General features: G+C 41.7%; 1 protein-coding gene across 2 annotated transcripts in view; it reads right to left on the bottom strand.

Moving 5' to 3' along the window:
- The window catches only part of CYTH3 (cytohesin 3), a 46,909-nt gene that overhangs the window by 11,275 nt on the left and 14,202 nt on the right, over window positions 1–21,432 (bottom strand). For both annotated transcript variants that reach the window (XR_002096529.1, XM_019512869.1), the window contains exons 5-8: window positions 14,669–14,749; window positions 11,792–11,904; window positions 8,885–9,033; window positions 8,051–8,162 (exon numbers count right to left, since the gene is read on the bottom strand). Coding sequence is in view for 1 of the 2 variants with exons in the window: in XM_019512869.1 (XP_019368414.1) it covers window positions 8,051–8,162; window positions 8,885–9,033; window positions 11,792–11,904; window positions 14,669–14,749 (455 nt within the window). In the remaining variant the exon portion in view is untranslated. The remainder of the gene's footprint in view (window positions 1–8,050; window positions 8,163–8,884; window positions 9,034–11,791; window positions 11,905–14,668; window positions 14,750–21,432) is intronic.

The raw sequence follows: 21,432 nt of genomic DNA, 5'->3' as shown, positions 1-21,432 counted from the left end.
GTTTTTTTCCCTGCACAATCGCATTATTTTTAAAGTCAGTTTCCAGGAAAGACAAATGCAGATAATGTATTCTCATTTTAGTAATAACCAAACATAGTTCCACAAAAGTTAAAATGATTTCAGGGTTATGTCATCACCTGTGCATCATCCATTCATCAGCAATTTAATCTCATTACTTTGTCTTCTCAATAGCCTTGATCTCATTACTGAATACTGTGAGCACAAAAATCTCATTAACGCATGAACCATCACCCAGGGGGCTAATCATCTTAAAGTAATCACAAAACTAAATCCAGGATACAGACATAAGTTTTATTTGTAGCTCCTCCTTACTCAAGAAAGCTGCTTTTTTGTTTAAACCATTAAATAGATCTTTGGCTAGAGAACAATTCTAGGAATAGCCTGGATATCCGGGAACTTTATGTAACCAGCCTGTTGGATTTTTGTGTTTTAGACTGGGTATTATTGTGTGTCATATCCCACTTTGGCTGGTTACATTAGGTAATTCAGTGCATTGTCTGCATTTACTCAACAAGTTACATTTCCATCATGCACACACCCAGTTTAAGAAAAACTCAACCTGGAAGTGGAACAGAAAGTGGGAGTGATAAAACAATGAGGCAGGAAAGTAAAGTAGTGTAAAATGCAGTAACCATGACACAGTGAATGGTATGGTGAGCTTAATATATGCATTGGGATCAGCAATCTTAAATTATTAATTATTTATTAGTGACTCCCATTGACTTGGATAAGAGTTGGACCCGGTCTCAGGAGGAGTTTGAGTAGTGGAAAAAACGACATCTGCTTTTGCCTGACTCAATTGTGGCTCCAAGAATAAGCATCAGGTAAGACAACAAAATGAAGAGAACAGCTGCAGCTCACTGTCCCTTGTCATATAACATTTTTCATAATATGTAATATAAGTTTCCATTAGCTCAGCACTGAATGTACTCTGTAGCTACATATTTGTGTGCCTAGACCAAGTACACAGGGAGATTCTATGGGACAGATGGTGATATGGCAAAATGGAGAGGAAGACATTGTGTTTCAAAATACAAACTGGTTACCACTAACAGAGACAGTGAACAAAGGGATAATTCATAAACTGTTATACAAGGTTAGATATGAATAAGTAAGATCAGAACCACATATTTATAAGAAGGCCTGTACAAAAGCAAACTTAAAAAACACTGATAGTATCTGGAATTCAGTAAGTGAGTTACTTAACAACAGAACAGATCAGACCCTTTCCGAACAATCAATCCTTTGCTGGAAATGACCAATTCATCAAAACTGAAACTTCTGATGTGAATGTATCAGTTTTGATGAAAATTTTGTTGTGAAACTTTTCTCAGTCCTACGGTGGAATTTCTGATGGGAAGCAGGAAAGCAAACAGACAGCCCAGCCAGGGCAGCTGGGGCACTCTACCCAGGATGTAGGTTCAAGAACCCAGTTAAATCAGGCAGTGCTTAGGCTTGAATTTAGATCTCCCACATTTCCCCTGAACTATTGTATGTTTTTCTCTCACCCAAAAACCCATAAAGCTTTTGTTCTAGTGCAAAATAGGAAAATTATTGCTCGGTGAGAAATCATTTCCTGGTCAGCCCTACTTACCAATACGGGCCAGCTTCTATGCCATTTCATAATTAAAATCCTGGAGTGTATTTTGCACTCCTCAGTTCAGCAGGTCAGTCAACAGTACCCAACATACAATGTACATTTGAAGATATCATTCTAGGCTACAAAAGCAGTGTCTGGTCAGCATGATTTTACTGATCATAACATCATACTTCAGATTACAGGCTAAGGATTAACTATGTCACAAAAACATTTTTCTCTGTGGTTCTGAATATCTAAGGCTCCCAGAACGGTAAGAAAGGATATTATTATCCCTGCTTTAAGTCCCACTCCGGCTGTCAGTTTAAAAAAAATAAACCAGAAAAACAACAAAAAAAAACATTTAAAAGGAATTAATCTGTCAGAAGAGGATTTGGAAAATACCATATGAAACCATAGTATTTAAAGAACAGAGAGTTAAGAACTAGAAGCACAAAAAGTTGTGCAGTGTTTATTAGCAACTTAAAAAACTTAAAAGTTCTTAATATTGCCAAAGCATCAGGATAAATTAGTTATGTATCAAAGGAAGTACCAAAAAGTTAGGCAGTTTGTACAGCAATTTTAGCATTACGTGCCACTCAATCAAGAAGTTGTAGAGGAATTAAAAGTGACAAAAATGAATATTAAAAAAAATGAAGTTCACAAATAAGTTTGAATAACCCATTTCAGTTCAGTGAATTAGAAAGCCTCAGAAGCTGCTTCAACATCTAAAGCAGTGCACAGTGATTGAGCCAAGTTTAGGTTTCCACACACAAGAAAAAGTTTACCCAACAAAAAAATTACTGCATAAGTTTAAAATCACATCATTCTCAAAAAAACCTGATCTATTTGAAAAAGTATCACTGGCCAGTAAACACTAGTTGCATTCAGGGGAGTGGAGGACAAACAACATCCTCTTGAGGAGAACCATGAGGGACAAATACCAGGTACAGAGTAGGCCAGGAAGTTTGGGTCCTTCCCTGAATGTGTTAAAATTCTTCTATTGATCACAGCTATGTGTTTCTTCTGGTTAGTAAAATACAGGTTTCAAAGGACCTGTTTTCCCCACTAATCAAACAGTATGAGATTCAAGCCATTAATTGCAATTCATTAACTGTAAAATTTTAGCACCAGACATTGATTCAACTATTTGCCAAGACAGGATTTTGGAAAAAAGGATAATGCCCCAGGAATGTTCTCCACAGATGTCCATTATCCAGCTTTAAATTCTTAAAATGGGAGGTGTTGTACCAACACCTTTATTTGGCTCCTAATTAATCCTCATGCAAGTCTTTGGCACAAATCAAAAGCTAATGTCTCAAGCTGTTATGAGTGATATTTGGTTAGATTCACTATGCTATAGATCTTTTGCTTGCAGCATGCACGGAAGGTGGCCAAACTTCCCAGCCCTTCTAGCCACAAATCAAAATCTTGGGACAGCTGACAGCCACAGTTTTTCTCTGTTCATCAGTTCTGATGCTTGGATTTGGCAGGATTTATTTATTAATATAAAATCACCTCTGAACAGTGCACCACAGGCAAATCCCACAAACGAGAATGTTCTGCAGCCTTTATAGACCTTTGCATTTTGGGGCCGACAAACTTTACAAAAAGCACACCAAGACAAGTCTTTCCCCAGGCAAGACAACCGAAAAGAAAAGAGTAGCATTAAGTGCAAGAGGGAAGAAAAGGGCAAACACCACATTTAAAAGCAAAACAGAAAGCACTGGCTTGATACCTTCAGTGGCTTTCTTCTGCTCTAATCTCCTTTTCTGGAAAATTCCTCTTCCATCTTCAAGTTTAAAGCAAATATGAGAATAACTGATCGCTTGAGCTTTTTTTCTATCTGCTTGAATCAACCCCTTAATATTTTGATCCTAATGAATGTTACAGTGTTTAAATCCTATTTAAGTTTAGGCAGAGCTTCACTCATTTATTAATAATACACCATTTCCTACAAGAGATGAGTTAATGCTACTCCAACACTGGGAGTCAGGATCTCTCTCCCTAATATGTTGCTATTGCTATTCAAGCCTCCTGGCAACAAGACAAAAAAAATCATCAAGCTATTATTGGTCACTGTATCCACACCTCTACAGCTCACAAACTAGCAGAAACATTTGTCTGCCCCAGAGTGCTTACTGACAAAACTCAGTCCCTCCGAGGAACAGGAGGCCTTACATATTTGTAGTCTGATTCATAAGAAGATTCCTGGCATGTTTCATTTCCCTATCCAATTAACCCTTTTGTTGTGGGTGTTTCAAGGGCAGCGCCCTTCAGTTTAATGCAGGCTTTTACCACTGGGACTCCAGTACAACCAGTTCTTGAGAAGGTACAGCGCACTGTACCCTGGGTGACTGGTGCTGCCTTAGTCAGGAGGGCATGTGCCTCCCCCAGCACATGCCCTCCTGCATTAGTGTGGGGGGGGGGCCCTGTGGCTGACCACACCAGTTGGAAAGTGGCCGTGGCACTCCTGGAAGTGGCTGCGACGCTCCTGCTCCCCAGCCAGTGCTCACAAGGGGGGCACAGGCCTTCCCGCCTGCCCTCCCTGACCGTTGCTGGAGCGGGGAGCGTGGCCTGTCGGGGGTGCACCCCCATGCACCCCCTATGCATTGCTACTGCACTGTACTGAGCCCATGTGCCACAGAAGGAGCATTTGGAGATAACTGGAGGCTTTTATTGACTTTTAGGAATCTTTATTCTTTCATTCCCTTTCTTTCCTCTTTTATCACGGCTCCCATGCTTCTTTCATTGACTATTTCTTTTGTAATCAATGCTGTAGCACTCCCTCTACCCAGCTTCCCTTTGCCACTAAAAGGTATTTGGATAAGAAAAGGTCATGGTGCTTGTTATGTGCTTATACTCAGTCCCATCTCCAAACAATGTATTTGGCAGGGTGGTATTTTTTAAATTAAATATTTTTAAAGTCAAACTACTTAGCTCCATCTAAAAATCCAAATCTATTTTCATTTTGAAAAGACAATGTATTTACTTTTCCTTTTATCTTTGACAAATGTATCTCCTTTATTAGCTGTTTATCAAAATTATCAAGTGCAGCACTTAGGGTGTATAGTGCAGCATGAGCAGACTGATTAAGCTGTGATTATCTTCTGCAAGATCTAGTCCTGCTGTAAAAGTCTGTTCCTTGGAATTATTGTAAATTATTGTAAATGGGTCACAACTGCTGAAGGTAAACTCACTACATACACCAATATTCTGCAGGTGCGTTTTTACATCTGTTTGAGATCTAAAATAGTCTCAAATTTTAAATTTTACAATCTCCATAGAAAATATTAAGATATAATAAATCATTTAAAATAATTAGTTGTGTAACAATCTTATTAGGAAAAAGCAGTTTTATGTTCTGTGAAATATTTCTACTTTTTGGATTTCCTTGTCCTAAAAAAATCTTTTCAGCTGAGGTGGACAATATCACATGCTGTTAAAATAATAATGTACAATAACTGAAAAGTCCTCTTTCAAATTCTGTCATTTATGAATACTGTGCCTGTTAAACTAGCTTATGCCCTCAAGCATGAACAGGAAGAGGCTTTGTTTTTTTTAGCTGGGAAGACAAAGAGGGTATCTGAGGATTTTACTGTGTTTATAGAATCTGCAGCTGAAGTAATGGAGACAACCAAAAAGTAAGCCTCCCTGCCCTGCGTTCTACGGGTACACTACCAAAAGGTGCTTAACATCTTCAACTCCCACAGACTTCATTGCTTAGTACACAGAAGTACCAGGCTCTAAATTAGCACTCTCACTAATGGGTTTTTTTGCACTGCCCTGCACGATGTGACCCCCTACTGTCTTGACGGGATCATCCAAATACTTAATATATCAGAAAATCATAGTATTATAGAAAAGTAGGGCTGGAAGGGATCTCTCAGGATGTTATCTAATCCAACCTCTTGCTCATGGCAGGCACATCCCTATCCAAAACACCCTATACAAGTGCTTGTCTAATCTATTCGTAAAACTACACTAACAACCCTGTCACACAACTAAAAGGCACATAGCTCAAAGACACCAAGAACATGTTATGTCAACGTTGCCAGACAACTTGGGACCATTTTCATTTCTCTTCAATAGACAATTGCTAACACAGAAATCAGACAAATGGGTGAGTAGTGGCTAATGGACATCGCTGAGATTCAGAGTGGTATGAGCTTCTGAAGACTCCAATATACTTTGAGGACGTATCTGACAAAGTAGGTTGTTGCCTATGAAAGCTCATGCCTCTCTGAACCAGTTAGTCTCTAACCAGATGTGCAGGGACATGCACTTGCAGCAGGAAAAAAGAGTGCTTTTTTTTGCTACAAGGATGCGGCCTAAAATGCCATCCTGCCTTCTGCATGACTTCAAACTAACAGGGCTATCTCAGGGCCTGTTCAGATTAACATGGCACCATCAACCAATCAGTTCAAAAGATTTCAAAACTAATATAAATACACTGTGTGATAAGTCTATACCAGGTGCTATACCTGGAAGCATTCTGTCTACAGTGCACAAAAAATATGGAGGACACCTGCAGTAGCTACAACTGCTACCTCTCCCAGGGTACAATATGTATGTGCTAGCCTCAGTTTCCAGTTGGTACAGACAGGGTGGGAATGAAGCTCTGCTTCCAGCACACATCACTCAATGGCTGTTTGCAGACATTAAGAAAACCAAACCAAACCAAACCAAACCGCGCTTTACCAAAAGAAACAGCGCGTTACCTTGACCCCACTCCACAGCGTCTGTGTAGATTGGGCACTTCAGCAGGGCTTTTTGGTACTTTTATCTAAAGCTGAGTCAATCAGCTCTTAGGTAAAAGCACCAAAAAAGCCCCACCAAAGCACTCAATCTATACAGACATTAGGCAAGCCGAGTCCAAGTAACCTGCTGCCTCTTCTGGGCATGTGCTGGGCTCAGCGCGGGAGTGCACCAAGTTTAAATAAAGCACAGTCTTTTGGGAGTTTTTTTTAACGTCTGCAAGCAGTCAGAGCTGTGTCTAGTGATGCTGGCTGCTCCTTAAGTCACCCTTCACTTTCTTCTCCTAAATGTGGCTCTGTTTATATACAAAGCAAGGTTCTCTGCACATGAGCAGAGCCAGAATCTAGATCTGAAATGGCAGTGAATATTGGTCTTTAAATCAATATTTTAAATAAAAGTTAGAACCAAGTTTTGACACCTGTTCAAAACACAACTCCCTCCTCCCACCCTTTGCTGGCTATCTCATTAAGCCCAATGGATAAGCAAGTCAGATCAACTTCAAAGAGGCCCATAAACAAGAGGCCGAGAAGTCTGTACTTCAGCACCAGCACACTACAAAGTGCCAAAGGATCTGGGACCCTAAACTCTTGCGATGTTTTTATACGTAGCTAAAATAAACTAACAATAAAAAGTCCACAGGAAAATGAATATAGAACAGCTAGTCATTTGGCAATGTATGCTTCAAAAGTAAAAAGTTTTGTTTAAAATAAGCCTTTCAACAGACTGAGATGAACTTTACAGACTAGGAACAAAACATGCTATATAATGTGTGTTATTAGTGCAAGATAACTGTTCCTCTTCACTGCAAGAAAGCTCCCTTCTCACTGTGCACCTCAATGCATGGGGAGAATGCCAGCCTTCACTTTACTGCTTTACAAAAGAACATTTTCTTCTTTTACAAAAGACATTTGGAATGAGTGAATGCCTAAACTCCTGGTTTTGTGTGTGTGCGCAGAGTCCCACTGAGAATAAAGTTAGTGACCTTAAGTGAAAAAGTACAGCACTACAATAAACTAAATGGGTTTAGAAAATAAACAGAAAGAGGAGGAAAAATGAAAAAAAGAATGAGCAACTGAACAAGGGGGCTGGAAAGCCATCAGGTACATACCTCCTAATGCAGAATAAGCAGAGACAGCCAGTCACAGAACAGAAAGGTGATAGGTCATAGGCCATAAGGAAAACAAGAAGGCACATTTAAACCACTCATTAAAAATCATAGCCAAAACCAAACCAACAGAAACTCACGAATAATATGGAAAAATAAAAACATACAAAAATACCTATTTGAAGATAAAAGCACTGGTTTTTGTACAGAAAACTAAGTTTAAACTATCACACAGTTTTCTGGAATAGTTTTATGGACTTAATTGTAATTTAACAGTCACTGGCATTTGTGAATAGTAAATAGAATAGTCACTGGCATTTGTGAATAGTCTCTGCTACTGAGGTTTCAGATTCAAATATCAGAAATCAAACTCCACTCCAAAATTTGAGTGACAACCTAGCTAATTCTGGGGTGTAAAACAAGAAGTAACTCCACAAAGCTGTGTAAAAGAGTTACTGCTTTTTAGATTTTTTTTTTAGATAGGAATTAATATAATTTAATCCTATTACGCCTACAGCAAAGCAGTTAGGGAAGCAAACATACCACTAATACACAAAGCAAGGTATTGGAAAAGTTGCTCTTGTACTAACCTAATTTCAGCAGCCAACCTTCTCTATCTGGATTGAAAAATGTGTGCGTCAGGTCATTCCCATCATCCTCTGGAATTTTAAATGGCTCATTTTTAATACTTTCATACAAATTCTGGAATGAAGGAGAAAATAAGTGCAGTAATGCCAACATAGTAGCCAATGCTTCCAAGAGATTCTGTTACCACTTCTCAGACTGTGGATGTTAAAAAACCCAGACTATAAACCACAGAAAATGGATCCACTCACCCTCTGTGTGTTTGCTACAAGTTGACAAATATAATAATTAAAAACAAAAATAGAGTTTTTTGTAAATAGGTGTCCCTCTCAATATTTAATATGTATTTCACAATACAGAAATAGCTTTCCTTATAAAGTTTGGCACTCCTATTTACAAAGTTTTCAGACTTTCAAACAGTTCTTTGTTCAGCGCAAGTTTTACAGATGGAATTTGTTTTCTGAAAAATAGTAGACTTTATCACTATATGGTACAGAGATCATTTTTCAATAGAACTTCACTGTTACATTTCTTTTCACTGGTTTTCCCCCTTCCTATTTTTACCCATGTTTAACTTCATATCAAATAGAAAAAAGATGTTGTTGCAGAAGAATCAGTATTTTTTAAGAAGTCAAAGAAGTTGCTTATAAGTGACATCAAGTGCTTCTCCCTCTCAAGTCTCAAGTGAGAGAGTACACTACAAACCTATGACTCTGGGCAGGACCCCACAAAATAATCTTGATATTCTCCTGGACAAACCAATCAGAAAATGTTGCACTTGCTTTTCAGCTGCAAGTCAAAATGATAAATCGACACTTGGTCACCTTAATGCAACTTACCCGTAGCAATTCTTCTGGAAGGTCTCCTCCTTCATTAATGCCACGATTCATAGATATAAACCTTTCCACTGTTGGCTTATCTCTTACGTTATGGTTGTGCAGACTGGTATTTAACATAATGATAGCAAATGATAGCACATAGCATGTATCTGAAATAAGACAATGAAAGGAATGGTTGCTCTGTGAACTGTACTACACTGGTAATTTGCCAAACAAGCCCATATATCATTTTGAATAGGAAGGAAGAGATGTATGTGGCCAAACCCCCAAAAATCTACATAGAAGAAATCTCAGGTTTTGATGTAAGAAGTATGTAAACTCTAAAAAGGAAAAAATACCTAAGGACCTAGATGAGAAGCCAACAGAGGGAAAACTTTTGAATCTCTCTCAGATCAGCATTTAAAAAATGCAATATTTCATAATGAAAAGTCGTAAGTACCTTCTTCCTGGAAGGTCTTTGGAGAGGAGCTCATCTACAGTAGGCTTTGTCCGATTTTAGATTCCACAGATTCTACAGAACACTTTTTCAATGAAAAACTCTCTGGAAGTCAAAGCATCCAAAAAGCTCCCTCTGAAAATCCCAGGTAAAGAAAGAAAAGCCTCTCTAAAACAGGTTGTGAACATTTTTTTAAAGTACTGGCTAGTGACACAGGCTCATCATTTCTTGACACTTTCAAGAAACCACCTGGATTAAAATGTTTACAGGTGGCAAGCTGTGGCAGGGCACTGTGTGCCTGCCACTTCAAGGGCCTGGAGCTGGCAGCTGCCAGGTGCCTGATGCGGGCAGCCATTTTGAATCTGGGGCTGCCCATATAAACAGGGCAGTTCTGCTGCTGGAGGCCAGGCAACAACATTGCCTAGCTGGAGGGCTGTTAGTATCATCTGGAGGTAAGGGAGGAGCTGTAGGGGATGGTAAGGAGGCTCCTGGTCCTGGATATGACCTAAAACTGCACCCTGCTGGGAACAGGTGGCATGGTGGGGCTCTTAGTGATACAGGAGCCCCCAGGAAATGCCAGGCCAGTTACCACCCTGGTGAAAGGTGTGTTGGGGTGCCTTAACCCCTAGCCCCCACAACCGGGTGTGTTACCCCTTGTTTGGAGGGTCTGGAAGGTGGACCCCAGGAAGAAAAGTGTGAGGCCATGGACTCACGAACCTGTCTGACATTTCCCCCAACTGGTCAATGCTGGGGCCAGGACCGGAAGGGTCAAAGTGGGGGCCCACTGCGAGGACTGCCCAAGGCATTCTGACTGGCCTGGAGGTGGGCCAGGCCTTGTAGCCCAACGTCCCGGAGGGGACCACACCTATGAGGGGGAAGCAGCTCAGGGAGCCACGTTTGCCAAGGATGAAGGCGAAATAGGCCGCCTAAAGAGAGGAATACAGGCGGGGTTCAAAACAGAAGGATTCTGGGGCCCAGTGTGGGGGGCCGGTGATTATAATAACATAGAGATGCCATCATTGAGGCTTGGGCTGCGGTGTAGGGGAGGAATGGAGCCACAGATAGCACCCCCTGGTATCGAGGCAGGAAATGGGCAGCCTCCTACTTGATTAACATCTATTACATAATAAACAACAAGGTGTGGTAGGCGAGAATGCAGGCAGTTAGCCCAGGAACAGGTGGGCAGGCCACAGTGAGATTGGCCCCGAGCTGGCTCCCTGTTACACAAGCCAATAAAGATAAACTTGGTGTGTGTACACTAAGAGGAAGATTTCTGTTGTAAAACTGGTACTAAAAATGAAAGTGAAGGATTAACCCTATGTTTTTCCTCAAATCTCCAAACATTCTTATTTCTCAATTCACATGCTATGTTGCAGTGGATTTCCTAGTTGACATTCTTCTCTCTGAATAAAACATAGTTTAACGTGATCTAACAAATAATACAATAACAACAACTCTAACAGATTTAGTAGTGTTGAGATGGTGTTGTTGCCCTGGTATAGGAAATATGCCAAAGGCAAGAATTCCTTTTGGGTGATATCTTTTGCTGGACCACCTGCCTGTTTAATATAGATATACACAAGCTTTTAGGTATCACAGAACCTTTCCTCAGGCCTGTGTTCTGGTGTCTCTGTCCTTTATCTTTTTTTAGTGATCATTCATTGTAATGCATAGTTTTTGTTTGGTTTCTCCTTCATAGTTGCCATGACGGCATCCAGTACACCAAATACCCTTATGGCAAGTATGAAGGTGAAACCAGACAGACACTATACCCTATAGCAAACGATAACCAAAAAAGATAAAGGACAGAGACATTACAGCTAAGTACAGACTGTCAGAAAGCCCAAGGCTGAATTGATTCAATCTTTGCAAGGTAGTCTAAACTGTGTAGATTGAACTGATGATAAGCAAGTGAGAAAACATTCACTTTTGATTCTGGAAATGCAGCCACATGCCTGCAGTGGCCCAAGCCAGAAGCTGGGGGGCGCTAGAGCACACCTCCCTACTGAGCTGGTGCAGACATCTTAGGCCACCCTGAGCAGACAGGAAGGCCGGCCAGCCCACCCTGCAAGGGGGGTTTGCAGGGGAGGTGCAAAGCATCCTGGGATGTTGGGGGACTGTGCATTAACTTGAATTTGGAGGGGATCTGGGACAGAAGTTCAATAAACTGATTTAACCTAAATTGGCAAAGGCTCATACTACATCCATCCAGGTTTATCTTAAACCAGTTTCAGCCATTTTGAAAGCGGTTTATGTGCACTGAACTTCTATTGTATTACAGATTTGAAACAACTTCCGATTACTTATACTGGTTTATGTGTCATTTCTGTCCCTAGACTAAAACACAGAGGCCTGAGGAAGGGCATTACAATACCTGAAAGCTTGCATATATCTAACTCAACCATGCAGTTGGTTCAATACAGATATCATCCAAAATAATTCTTCCTCTCTAATAAAAGTTTGAGACTAACCTGTAGACTGAAAGACTCCAGGATTACAAAGGCAATAGCGTGAAGCAAAAGCCTCCATCATACGATCAATTTTTTGAGCCTCTCCTGGAAGCCTGAAACTCCACAGGAATTGCCTATAAAAGGAAAATAAATGTATAAATATTAGAATGGATTTTAAAACCTATATTAGTAATAATGAGACTCTAATTTGTAAATAAAATGAGAACTTATATTAAACCAATCTCTCAAGACAACTTATAAACAGTTACAAAATATTATATGCAAATGTTTAGGCCAGCAACTCAGTAAACAGTGCTGCATGCAAAATAATATGATGCAGGCAAAATAACATGATGGTTCACATTCTGCAATTCTTTCCATTTCCATCTTGGCAGAGGATGGAGGTAAGAGATGAAGATCACTAACTTACAAATCATGGGAAAACCATCTAAACTACACTGAATGCTTCCTTGTTGCTCAAAAAATCATTCTTCACAGGATTTGGTTAAAAATAATTCTACGTCATATTAAATAGTGGGTTGATAAACATCCTATATCTTCATTAGAACCAGATATGAGTCAGGGCGTTGGAATAAGGTCAACCTACCTACCTAAGGAGTGACAAGGCTCAACCTACTATACCACTACACCCAGATCTTAAAGAAAACATGAGAAAAAAATTGCAAACAGACTTTAAATATAAATAAAAGAGGGCTACCCTCTGGTATACTGCAGAACCAAATATGCTACAAGATTGCTACACAAAATTGATCTATAATTAGAGAATTATAGATTACAAATGCAGAAAAGAGTTGTTTTCAAGGACTGTGTAACACCAAATATTTTTTCATGTTTCCCTTGGCATGGACAGCTAGAAAATATTATTCATGTTCTTAAATGCAATCATCAAAGCTCTTAATGGTGAGGCAAAGTCTGGGCAGACAATACAGCCTCTTGCTTCTGGCTCCATTCTTTGAAGCTGGGCCAGCTGAACAAACAAGCAACTCTATTTCATAAACAGGAAGAAAATATGGAATTGTTCACAATCAACAACCATAAAATATAAGATGAAAAAGTAGCGATCAGGTACAAAAAGCCCACTTCTTTATTATAGCTTTTGTTTGTTTGCTCATTTTACAATATTCCTGAAGGATTTCAGGGACAATGAACTGTGGATAATTCATAACAAAGTGGAGACCAAGAGTATTTATGCAGGAAGGCAATGACTATGGGTATTTGTAATGAAAAAAAAGAACCTTTCACCTCCAGTCTAGCGACTTTAATCCATTCCTACAACAGTGACTGAAGTTTTTAATCAGATTACTGTTTGGTAGGTTATATAAAATTAGTGAATGGTCTTGAAATAATTCTTTGTAAACAGGTGTCCCAATACAGAGGGCCACGTTTATGATAGTCTCAGAAAATAAAGAGTTGAATAGGCATGAAAAAATAACCATCCCCGTAGTAGTAATGAGCAGAGAACAGGATTTCAAGTCCAAATGGACCAGAAGGACTACCATACTACACTCCTTAATTGGATGAAATAGAAGATTTCTCATCAGAAATTGAATCAATCCAACACTTGTTGCGTGTGCTAATATAGGTGGTCAGGCATGATCTACTGAAACATACTGCCGTGTCAAAACTGAAACATTTTTTAAGTTAAATTGTTTTTTCAGGAATTTAATTTAAGAACAGTTTACTGTAAACACATCCCATTTGAACTTTTTTAATATTATGTATACACAAATACAAGGTTGAAACCAAAGAACAATCTATTTTTTGGAATTTTCCTTCATGAAGAATTTCATAGCGTTCAGTGTTTGTTTCAATTTAGAACCACATTTTGAAGTCTTTTGTGAACTGGAACATGTACTACACATGACTCTAGCCATCCATTTACTTAAAAGCATAATTAGCGGTATAAAAAACAAGAAAGAGTACAAACCTGCCAAGCGCATTAACTTAATATAGAAAGATAATGATTTTAAATAAGTATTTTTTCTGATGCTTTTAAACTTTTGAATTAGTACAGTACAGCAATACTGAACATTGTTAGTCAACAGGATCATGAGTTCCTGCTCTCATCACCTTCCTCTCTGCCACCTTCCTTTGAGTGTAATTTGCAATTGTTGCAACTGCCCTTAATTTGCCACCTTTGTAAATAGACTCTTCCTTCATTTGTACAGCAGCCAGAACTGGTCTGCCCAATCCTGGCTGTGCGTTAGAAGCTATCACAATAGGACCAAATAATGCATGGAATTAGGTTTGCTGTTAAGAGGTAGAAGGCTTTAAGAATATAATGTATCCCAGACAAACCAAACGATCCAGAAGCAACCTCCACATCCTGAGGCAGCTCAAGTTATCACCAAATTTCAGTCAGCACAAAGCTACTGTGACATTATACCAAGTGGCACTGCAACGTGTAAAGGCCACGCTAACAATTCAACATTTCAGAAATAGTAGCTGTTGTAGAAAGGGAGTCTCTTGTGACTGCAAGTTTGGTAGCACTGTCTGAAACAGCCTTATTCACTAGATTTACACAAGAGTAACAAAATAATTAAAGCTTTATACATTTTGTCCCCCTGCTGACACCTGCATAAAAGCTGAAAGTCTACTATTTATTTAAGGAGATAATATATAAAGAACTGAGGATGGGCTCTAGCTGTCTCTGTATTTGCATGAAATCATTCATTTAATGTAGTAAATTGAAAGGCAGCATACATGTAAACAAGCAAGGAAGAGAAACATTAATATTTGTGTGGTAGCATTAATATGTTTTATTATGTAATCTAAATTAAAGATCAGATGAGTGACTAAATCATCAACACCAGACTCTAAATTACTTTTATCAAATTAAACATTTACCCAAGGCAAAAAAAAAAAGAACTCACTCACCTTAAGGCTTGTACAAGATTGAGATCAGCGAACTCATGGAGTTCAACAAAAGCCTGAAGAACTTTAATATTAAATTCATCTCTATGAGAGAGACACACAAAGTGATAACAGAGAATTATAATCCCAAATTGCAAAATGTTAACACTGCTTCAATTAACAAGTTTCACACTTTTCCAAAAACGGAAAGAAAATAAGAAACTGAGCAGACAAATATTCTAATATAATAAAAGACTCAGTCTGTCTGTCTGTGCATCTGTCTGTCTGTAACACTTTTGGGCAACTGTGCATGTGCCACCAAGAGGGTCAGCGGCAATTGGCTGCGCGGACTCCGCCTCCTCAAGTGGGGGGTGGGAGCCCTGCTGCTCTGGGGGTGGAGGCAGAGGTCGGCATGGGGGAGGGAGCTGCTGCACTGGAGGCTGGAGGAGGAGGCGGCAGTGGTGGCAGGACTGTTTACATGGCCAGCCCCAAAAGCTAAGCGGGGTTGGGGGCCATGTAAACAGTCCCTGAAACACACCGTCATTCATGACGGGCAATTGGCTAGTACCATCAGTAAAATATTCCTCATCAATATCATGAATAAAATATCCAAAATGTGCATTTATTTGGGGGATATTTTAAGATTTTGTGCAAATTTCACCTCCTACGTTTGCCAAAGTGAAAGTTAATCTGGCAGGACTAGAAAGTGCTGCAGCTGCCTTCTTTCATAATGGGCTTGCACCGATTTTAAAGTTGTTTATCTATGTCACCTGGAAACATTAACTTCCTTTGAAGAATTATTATTGTTACACCTCTCTTAAAATAGGAAATACTTTGATGAATGACTGTAAATACTGTTGAGTGCACAACTGCATGTATATGTTCAGCAATGCACCTATGCTAATATGCTCTTTTGTAACTTCTGACAATGATATTTCCTCAGCAAAACCTCACCAGGGGATAACTATATTCTTCCCTTCTCTTTCTCCCACAAAAAAGAAACAAAGTATGCTAAATCAACGTACTGGCTTTTATACACATATCAGCTATCAGTAGGGATCTACCCAAGTCAGAAGCAGCCCAATGATTTTGTGGACAGATCATGGGGCGGAGACTGCCAAGGATCCCTGGCAGCCCCACACCTCACCACTGACTGGTTGTGAGAGTTGTCCATCATGCAGCCCTGCCCCTCACTGCTGATTGGTGGAGAGGGTTGAGACCACATGACATGCAGCCCTCACAGCCAATCAGTGGTGAGGGGCAGGGGTGGCAGCCATCTTGGGCTCCCTTGTTTGCCAGCAGCCCCTCCCCCTCTCCCTTCCCCCTCACCCCTGATGAGCTGCGCTATCGGACTGAAGGGCCACACGGATTGCTGGCTCCCTCTGGGGAGCCAAGATTTTATTTTCTTTCTTTTCTTTTTGTGGATTTTGTATACATTGCCCTCTTTTGTGGGCAATGTTGGATTTTGCAATTTTGGTAGGTCCATAACTATTAGGGAACCCTGCAACCAAAGTACAGACCATAAAAGAAACAGGTTGAAAAAAGAAGAAAGCGACTTAAATTGCATTGTGTTCTTATTCCAGTCTTAGGAATCACTACACTGAATGTTCAAACTTAAAAAAAACAACTATATAGGCTTTACATTTTCTGTTTTTCTCTATTGCTAATCTGAGCGTGACTGTTCTTAGGCAGCAAACCTTTAGAAACTGCTGTGAATGGACCACTGCAGAACAAGATACTATCTAAAGACTGGATTGTGTTAATAAGATTTAAACAGGGACTATGGATTATTATCCCATTACCTACATTAGCTTTTGTGTCTGTTCCTGTAGGTTTATTGCTCGGTCCCTCTCCCAGCACTGTCCCCACCCCCTGCAATCCGCTCTTTCTCTCTCTTCCCTCCCTGAATTTTCTATTCCAATTTCTCTCCTTATACACTGGTTTGTGCATGTTCTTCACAGCATCTGTTGAAGCAAGCTTCAGCCTACAAAAGCCTGTAATACCTACCTTGGTTCATCTGTAAGGTATAGATCTGCCCTGCCTTCTACTTGACTTCAGACTACATCTCTACATCCATGTTTTACTCTCACAACCACCAGAGACAGTTATACTAGAATCAAGAAGGTTTATGAATCTCAGGGTGTGCTGCGGACACATCACTGAAGTAAAATGTTGTAGATCAACCTCCACACATCAACAAGTTGGTGTTACGGAGTTGTCTGCTATGTCACTGACTGACTGAACACAACAAGCCTCACATTCATTTACATACTTTAAAAGCAAACTATTCATTATTTAGGAAGTTATCTTAAACACCATATAAGCCCTGCCAAAGGGAGAAAAAGTGACTCATACCAAGTTGAACAACACACAAAATACCAGGGCAGCTATATTTCAGTGTCCCTATATAAAGTAAACTAATGTAATAGCTTAATTAAAAAGGCACTCAGTAGGGCTACTTTGGTATTAACGATTAAGCACTGGTCTTATTTATAAAGGTATAAACATGGAGCAATTTATAATATATTTCCTCATATTCTAAAGCTAGGCTTTTCTGGTTGTTTAGTATTTCTGTAGTTTTGGACAAGTTTTAGAATTGTAATACTTCAGCTGTACTAAGGGTGGAGGCAAACAAAAAATTATCCACATAAAAGGAACCTTTAATCGACAAAATGTACTCCCCCTTCTGTTCATGGCATGTTTGGTTGCATATATATCTGTTCTTTTATTTTCATTGTTACCATCAGTGTGATTTATCCAAATAAAAACTGTTGTAACATTATAATACAGGTCAGTCTTTTTATTTGCATTTTACCAAATTATGCTCCAAATAAATCAGATACTTTGACTTGTCCTAGCTATATTATTAGAATGCATACAAAATCTCATTACTGGAAGGAACATTAAGAAATTGTTTTCAGAATCTTTGGATACTAGATATATAGTACCTTGCTAAAGATGGCTACATCTCTTCCACAGACTTGACCTGATACTGACATTTGCATAGTATTAACCATGAAATGCTTCCACTTGCAGTGCAATTACAGCAGCAGAAAAAACAACTTAAAATATGCAATTTCATGGTGGATTTTTTTCTTTCAGGGTCTCATACTGCTAAAAACCTTCTTTTTTTTATATAAGCCAGCATGACGATTCACATGAATAAGTGTTTACAGGATCATAGGAAACTAACAGTTCAAAAGATTACTTCCAGGCTGGTTCAACCTGGCTTCTTCATCCAAACCTGACAGCTCTGAAACCTCCATCCATATTTTAAAAATTGAGCTGTAATATTTATTTCTTAGTCCTCCTTTACCAATAAAGAGATTCTGTTACTGGCAACACTTCTAGTTATGAGGCAAAAGAAAGATTAACATGCACTTAGTTTTCTTGTAGCTATACTGAAATAGCAGCACTCACACAACCACAGCGCACAACAGTAATGAAAACAGGTAAGACATGCACTGAGAAGGCAAATATGTAAATAAACATGCTTTTAACATTTTCTTTTTTACTTCAATTGTACTTTAAGCTAGCTATTTTGTGGCTAAGTTCCAGCTATGCAGCAATATCTTTGTATTTTCAGTTCTCCCAACATTTTGCTTGTTGCTTTATGGACTTCAGCATTCATTCCTGGTCATCATTTAACCTTTATTGTGGAGGGTGGGCAGAGTTTTATCTACCACAGCCTGGGCTCACCCAGAGGCATACCCAGCATGGGGCTGTAGGTTCCAGCCTCTTGGAGCAGTACAGGACTCCCCTCATCAGCCTCACTCCCCAACAGCTATGGAGTTGACGTTCTCACAGGTGCTGCAAAACTGTATGTAGGATGAGACTGTAAAAGCCTTAATCCAGCAGCAGCTGTGACAAGAGTTAAACCAGTAGCTGTTGGCTGGGCACCTCCCCAGCAGCAGCAGTAGCATCTCCCACGGAGGAGGGAAAGTGAAGCTGACAACAGGATTTGTGCCCCAGCCCCATGCAGGAGCCCATCTCCAGCCTCTTGCCACCATTCTAGCCCCGCTCCCCCACGCCTCATTCTGGCACCCCCACCCCGCTTAGTGCTTGGGGCTCACACTCCCCTCATCCAGCCCTAGTGCTGCTACTGATATAAGTTACAGCTTAGCTCTGTTACAACTAATGCTTGAAATTTAACCTATATCTTTTAATTACTTTAAAACGGACAAGTTGAGATGTAGAAATATCAAAACAAGATTTTCAGAATGTGGATGGGAACTGCAAATGCTAACTCATGCAAAAAGTCAATGCTGACCTCAGTGGAAGTCAATGTGTTAATAAGGACTATTTCCAGGATTTGGCCCTGAGAAAATGATCAGAATAATAAACTTCTCTTAAAAATAAACATGGCCTTCTTTACATAAACTCCATCGCAGTTATGCAGTTATAGACAATGAAGATACAGTGAACACACAGCTATTCATAAAAAGTTTGTGTTTTTATTACTGCTAGTTGAAATATCCAAAATAAAGTCTAATGATTCTCAGAGATCAAATTCTCCTGCACTTACAAAAGCTTTGTAAATTTTAATATAATGCGCACCATGTTGCCATGGGGAAGAATCTTTCATTAACTCCAAAGGGAAACACAGCCACAAGCAAAATCCCTAATCCTGCAAACAGATTACAGATGAACTCAAAGGGGGATATGCCAGAGTCTGTCAGTTTATGGGTGTGGTGCCAAAGTGAGGACTGGCATCTGAGCCAGGAAAAAGCCACAGCTTTTGTCTATGGCTAGGGACAGGCATTCAAAAAGCCAAAGCTTGAATTGATTGAATTGACTAATCTTTGCAGGTTAATCTAACCTGCGCAGACTGAACTGATTTGCACCCAGCAGCGGCGCAGCACAGCCCCACGTGCCAGGCACCAGGCGTGGGGCGCTACCCCTGAGGCTCCACCACTATCACTGTCAGGGGGCCTGCCCTGGCCATACTAGTAGGTGCTGCCCACACCACCAAACTTTGGTCAGCCCCTGGGCAGGCAAACGGCAGCAGGGAAGCCATTGGGGTAGTGCCCTATGCTTGGTACAAGGGGCTATACTGCGCCTATGGCTTCCCTGACGCCACTGCCTGGGCTGTGGCCAGATGCCAGCCGGCATGACCCCCTTAAGGCGAAGGAGACAGGGAGAGAGTTTATTCCTCCCTCTGTCCCCTCTCCCACTGGGGAACCTCAGTCAGAGTCTGCCAGTCCCAGTCACCACCTTCACTGCTCACCCCAGCCCAGCAGACCCCGGCTGGGGTTCTCGGGGAGGGAGGGAGAATAAACCCATCCAGCATGACCCCCTGAGGCAAAGGGAAAAAGGAGGGGAATAAACCTCAGCATCTGGCCACGCCCCCCACCCCTGCCACTGCGCAACGGGGGAAGACAGGAACCCCTGTCATGGTGTCCTGGGGAGTACGAGCCTGTTCCCAGTGGGCGGGCTGCACTGCAGGCAGAAGCCAAGTGGGCAAAGCTGCCACAGTCTGCAGGGGGCAAGCGACAGCAGTGCTAGGAGGGCCATGGGGATCTAAAGCCACTCCAAAATTCAGCTTAGCTCCCATAGCCACCCCTCCGAGCCCTGCCGCCACCTCTGCTGAAGCACAGCCCCACTCCAGCCCACCCTGCTCCAGCCCACAGCACAGACCTGCTGGGAAGAGGCTTGCGCTCCCTGGGACACCATCCCCACCTCACCAGTCCAGCAGCAGGGGTGCGAGCATGGCCCTCTGACAGGAAGGGAGCAGGGAGGGGGTTTATTCCCCCCTCCATCCCCTCTCACCCCAGGGGAACGTACCCAGGGTCTGCCATCCCCAGCTACAGCATCTGCCACTCACACTCAACCAGACAGACCCCAGCTGAGATCCCCCACAGGGAGAGGGGACAGAAGGTAGAATAAACCCCTCCCTGCCCCCTTCCCCTCAGGGGGCCATGCTGGCTGGTGTCTGGCCATGTCCCCCACCCCTGCCGCTGGACTGGCAACGGGGTGGAGGTGTCCTGGGAGCACGAGCCTCTTTCCATCAGAGCAGGGCTGTGCTATCCACCGGAGCGGAGCAGGCAAAGCTGCCACAGCCTACACAGGGCAAGTGGCAGTGGGGCTTGAAGGGGTGGCTACAAGGGCTAAGCCAAATTTTGGGATGACGATAGCCCCCCCCAAGACTCACTAGCAGCACCACTGCCGTTCACCCTGCACAGTCTGTGGCAGTGCAGCCCCACCACCAGTCAGAGGCTTGCGCTCCCCAAAATACCATCACAGGGGGCTGCTGCCCCATCAGGGTCCCTCACTGCTACAGTGGCAGGGGGTTTGTTCTCCCCTCCTTCCACCGTTCAGCAAAGGGGGTATGAAGGGGGCTTATTCCTCTGCTTGCCCCATGCAGGGAGCGAGCAGCAGAGGTGGTGGCTGGAGCTGGCAGACCCTGGCTGCATTCCCCCTGGGGAAGAGAGGACAGATGAGGAAATAAATCCCCTCCCAACCCCCTTTGCCTCACGCAACCACGCTAGCTGGCCTCTGGCCGTGCCTCTACCCCTGCTGCTCCAGCAGCAATGGGGGAGTGACTTCAAAATGTGCTGCTGTACCCCAGGTAGACAGACTCCAGCTCAGGTCCATGCCAGTGGGTCACAGCCAGGTAATTAAACCCCCTCCCTGGCCAATTCGCTTTAAGCTACTGCCAAGGTTGGCTGCTGCTCCAGCGGCAATGCGGGGAAAATGCCTGACAGGGGCTGCTTTGCCCTGGCCAGGCAGACCTGGGAGGAGAGGTGTGTTGGGGGGAATAAATCCCCTCCCTGCCCCTTTGCCTCAGG

This window comes from Gavialis gangeticus, unplaced genomic scaffold (genome assembly GCF_001723915.1).
Source record: "Gavialis gangeticus isolate Ggan-Ray unplaced genomic scaffold, GavGan_comp1, whole genome shotgun sequence".
Classification (NCBI taxonomy): Eukaryota; Metazoa; Chordata; order Crocodylia; family Gavialidae; genus Gavialis; species Gavialis gangeticus.
This window is presented reverse-complemented; position numbering and strand designations above follow the sequence as displayed.